Raw genomic sequence first — 5,000 nt, 5'->3', positions numbered from 1 at the left:
ATGTAGAAATAGTGTAATGATGTAGAAATAGCGTAATGATGTAGAAATAGCGTAATGATGTAGAAATAGTGTAATGATGTAGAAATAGCGTAATGATGTAGAAATAGCGTAATGATGTAGAAATAGTGTAATGACGTAGAAATAGTGTAATGATGTAGAAATAGCGTAATGATGTAGAAATAGTGTAATGATGTAGAAATAGCGTAATGATGTAGAAATAGCGTAATGATGTAGAAATAGTGTAATGACGTAGAAATAGTGTAATGATGTAGAAATAGTGTAATGATGTAGAAATAGCGTAATGATGTAGAAATAGCGTAATGATGTAGAAATAGTGTAATGACGTAGAAATAGTGTAATGATGTAGAAATAGCGTAATGATGTAGAAATAGTGTAATGGCGTAGAAATAGTGTAATGATGTAGAAATAGTGTAATGGCGTAGAAATAGCGTAATGACATAGAAATAGTGTAATGATGTAGAAATAGCGTAATGATGTAGAAATAGTGTAATGATGTAGAAATAGTGTAATGATGTAGAAATAGTGTAATGATGTAGAAATAGTGTAATGATGCAGAAATAGTGTAATGATGTAGAAATAGCGTAATGATGTAGAAATAGTGTAATGATGTAGAAATAGCGTAATGATGTAGAAATAGCGTAATGGCGTAGAAATAGTGTAATGGCGTAGAAATAGCGTAATGACATAGAAATAGCGTAATGATGTAGAAATAGCGTAATGGCGTAGAAATAGCGTAATGACATAGAAATAGCGTAATGATGTAGAAATAGCGTAATGATATAGAAATAGCGTAATGGCGTAGAAATAGCGCAATGACATAGAAATAGCGTAATGATGTAGAAATAGCGTAATGATGTAGAAATAGCGTAATGATGTAGAAATAGCGTAATGATATAGAAATAGCGTAATGGCGTAGAAATAGCGTAATGACATAGAAATAGCGTAATGATGTAGAAATAGCGTAATGATGTAGAAATAGCGTAATGATATAGAAATAGCGTAATGGCGTAGAAATAGCGTAATGACATAGAAATAGCGTAATGATGTAGAAATAGCGCAATGATGTAGAAATAGCGTAATGATGTAGAAATAGCGTAATGACATAGAAATAGCGTAATGATGTAGAAATAGCGTAATGATATAGAAATAGCGTAATGGCGTAGAAATAGCGCAATGACATAGAAATAGAGTAATGATGTAGAAATAGTGTAATGATGTAGAAATAGCGTAATGATGTAGAAATGACGTAATGGCTGATCGAGCGGTTCTTCTGATGAATAAAGTGTGGTATAAACGAGTGTCTCGTCCTCCTATAATCCTGCTTTCTCTGTGTGTGTGAAGTGGAGCAGGACGACGCCACCAGTGCTCGCTTCACACTCTCACACACACACACACACACACACACACGACTGGTTTTGGCCATTTTTACTGTGTGATCAATATAAGCAGCGGTAAAACGGCTCATACACTCATCATCTCCTAATTATGGATAAATATTAAGTCTGCTGTTTATAAAAAATAAGGAACTAATGTAGGAGAATAATTATTATGCGCAAACATCGGGAAACTCTGTATATTCGTGCAGTGTGCGCATGTCAAAAAATATATCCCGATGTGAAGCGTGTGACATATAAACACACACATCAACCCGATCACATGTTCAGTGTTCATGTAAACACTGCATTCAGATTCATCAAGAGGAAGGAATTCAGTCCGACTGAAACAGAAGTTGTGCATGTAAACGCAGCCAGTGATTCATTTCTCAAATCTTTACCAGCTGTTCTTCATTACTTGCATTGATCAGACGGATCTGTGTGTTCATGCAGTGGAGGCTCAACTTTTGTTTTGTGAAGACAAAGACATGATGTGGGAGGATTACTTACATCGCCTTTGAGAAATATGGCTTTACTAAGAAACGCTTGATGAATTCAGGCCGGCCTCGAAACACTGTTCCAGCAGTCGCTCGCACACACACACACACACACACTCGCTGCCTGACATTTGGATATCACACCCGCAGGCTGAGATAACGGACGTCTGCCGGATAACATTGTTGTTTCAGACACACATTTGCATTTGGCACATAGCAGGTGAACGAGAGCGAGGCGTCGGTGAGGATTCACGGGTGTGAGATAACCTCTATACTCCATTACCTTTCCCACAATCACACACTTCTGTTCTGAGGAAAGGTCGGTTCATTCATGTAGATGAGCTGGGCTCTGACTGGCTGATAACCGCTTCTCAACAACAGCCAGTCAAGCGATCGGTCACGTGTCCGTCGCTCTCACACAACTGCCAACAGCATAACTGTAAATGCAAACGGTCTGTGTGTGTTCATGAATGTGTGTGTTCACGAATGTGAGTGTGTTCACCTTGGTGGCACACTGACGGGCATCGGTGGTTCCGGCAGCCCAGCATTCTCCCGCAGCTCACATCACACGCCGGGCAGTTCCCCGCACAACACTGGAGACACACATGCTGTGAGTGAGAGGCACTCGTGTGTGTCAGAACGATCTGAGTGGAGTGTGTGTGTGAGTGTTACACAAACCTTTCTCTTGCACTGGTGTCGGCTGCAGGTCCGAGTCTGGTTGCACTTGGACTCACAGAGATATTCTTTATGACAGGGCAATAGCTTGGTGTAGCGGCCACAGCGACACGTCTTCTCCACCTCCTGCACACACACACACACACAGAGACACACACACACACACAGATACACACACACGGGTTAATGCCCCTGTAATCAGTAGCACTGAGCTTTGATTCTGGGAAACTGTTGTTAAATTCCCATCAGTGTGCCAGAAATTCCACCCGTTATCAGAGTCTGAGAACATTCCCGGGATCAGCCCTGGACACTTCACAGTTTCGACAGAGAGGAGGTGTTCACACACCTAATAATAGCAGAAGACTACAACTTGCATTAGTTCACCAGACAATAACACACAAATGAAAGCCGTATCTTCCTGATGATTAAATGTCACATTGTGCGGTCAGTGAGCGAGCGACACCATCGCAGCTCTCTCTCTCTCTGTGGTATAATGCACCGCGTTCACACACCTCGGCCAACTTAACATTCAAGGACTTGATGTGGGGAAACATTTCAAGTGAGCGCAAGGTTACATTGTGTTACCTTATAAGATACATAGTTACAGTTTTCATGTGTCACACATTTATTTTGGCCTTATGACAGAGATCTAATATTCTATTTGTCATATTTATGTTTTGCATAAAACTAAAGAATATTCTGTACATCCTATTCTGTATTGTTTATTACAATTAGTTGTATTAGTTCAATATGTTCATGCGTTCATGACATCAAGGCTAGATTATTGTAATGCTCTACTGGGTGGTTGCCCTGCACACTTAATAAACAAACTACAGCTAGTTCAAAACGCAGCCGCTAGAGTTCTTACCAGAACCAGGAAGTACGACCATATTAGCCCGGTTCTGTCAACACTGCATTGGCTCCCTATTAAACATCGTATACATTTTAAAATATTGCTGATTACTTACAAAGCACTAAATGGTTTAGACATAAAAAAAAAGTTTGGTTCTGGTTGGTTGTCAGTTGAGGTCATGGGTCGGTAGGGACTTTTTTTTCTTTTTTTTCCTTTTTTTCGTCCAGTGGCAGCAAGGGATAGGAATGAAATTATTATTATTTTTTAAATTTTTATTTACAGTAGCGATGGAACAGCTACTCTATTTTTTCATAACATAGCCTACCTGTACATGTACTCTACCACCTTGTGTGTCCCAGCATGTTACACACACACACACGCTGATTTTAAATGTGTGCGCGGGGGCAAACGGGACGTCAGACGTCTCGGGAGTTCAGTCTTGGAAAGATCAGTTGTTTTAACCATTCATTAAAACGAATTGGTTCAAATGAGTCATTAGTTCGCGAATTGGACGTGTCATTATCGGACGTGTGCGCGTTGTGTGATTATCCCGGCGGTTAGGACATCCCACAAGATTTGTGTCATCACAGAAAACATTTAATCACTGGATAGTTTTTTCGTTTATTTAAAGTGTGGTTTATATGTCAGCTGAATGCTTTTCAGAGAAGATAAGGCAACGTATTTTAGCAGAATTCCCACCAGCGGTAATTCAGGAAAAAAGAAATCTCCGAATGCTCCACATGAAACTTTAGTCTTCCGACCTTGCCATCGTGTCGATTTATTTAGATTAATATGTGTGAGGGAGAGAGAGCAAGACAGTGCTTAGTTTTGAGACTGTGAAGCCTATACTTTCGCCTGGCTCAGCAGAGAGAGTGCGCGCGCGACCGGGACACTCTCTCTATCTCTATATCTCTCTCTCTCTCTCTATATATATATATATATATCTCTCTCTATCTCTGCTCGTTCAGTTCATGCGCCCTGTCACGAGTGCAGCGGTGCATCTACAGGACAACAGCGATGTGTGAACGCCCGTGGCTGCCTCGTTTGTTCGCATTGCTGGAGGACAACAGGCTATACAAATACGGTGCTGTACAAAAACAGAAATTATAGTTCGCCTCAAAGTTTTTTATTTGTGTATTTATCTAATTTGTATTATTTCTTCCCCAAGCTCATAAAATAAATTTGGGTCGCACATAAATTTACAGGGTCGGTCGGAAACCGGAACCAAACAAATTTTTTTCTTATGCCTTAGCTCTGCAGTACTTGAGCGAGCTCTTAACGCATTATAGTCCTTCACGTCTACTGCGATCTCAAAATTCTGGCCAGTTGATAATACCTAGAATATCTAAATCGACTGCTGGCGGTAGATCCTTTTCCTATTTAGCACCAAAACTTCCCATAAATCCTGATGTACTCGTTACATCATAAGAAGGATGGCGTCTACGCTAATATTAGTCTCTCTGTTTATCCCGAGGTTTACCGCAGTCCGCCGGATCCAGGCCGTATCGGGATCTGATGAAGGACCTTCGCCTGGACACGGCGACAACGCAGTCCTGAAGTGTCACTAGTCTCTCCTCTGTG

At 40.7% G+C, this 5,000-nt stretch overlaps 1 protein-coding gene across 1 annotated transcript in view; it reads right to left on the bottom strand.

Moving 5' to 3' along the window:
• nfxl1 (nuclear transcription factor, X-box binding-like 1) overlaps nucleotides 1-5,000 on the bottom strand; it is a 44,402-nt gene that overhangs the window by 16,200 nt on the left and 23,202 nt on the right. The window contains exons 10-11 of the mRNA XM_077241858.1: nucleotides 2,570-2,692; nucleotides 2,394-2,484 (exon numbers count right to left, since the gene is read on the bottom strand). Coding sequence (XP_077097973.1) covers nucleotides 2,394-2,484; nucleotides 2,570-2,692 — 214 coding nt within the window. The remainder of the gene's footprint in view (nucleotides 1-2,393; nucleotides 2,485-2,569; nucleotides 2,693-5,000) is intronic.

This window comes from Siphateles boraxobius, unplaced genomic scaffold (genome assembly GCF_051911475.1).
Source record: "Siphateles boraxobius isolate OS27281-9 unplaced genomic scaffold, OSU_SipBor_1 240, whole genome shotgun sequence".
Lineage (NCBI taxonomy): Eukaryota > Metazoa > Chordata > Actinopteri > Cypriniformes > Leuciscidae > Siphateles > Siphateles boraxobius.
The sequence above is the reverse complement of the archived record's forward strand: the minus strand, read 5'-3'. Positions and strand labels throughout refer to the sequence as shown.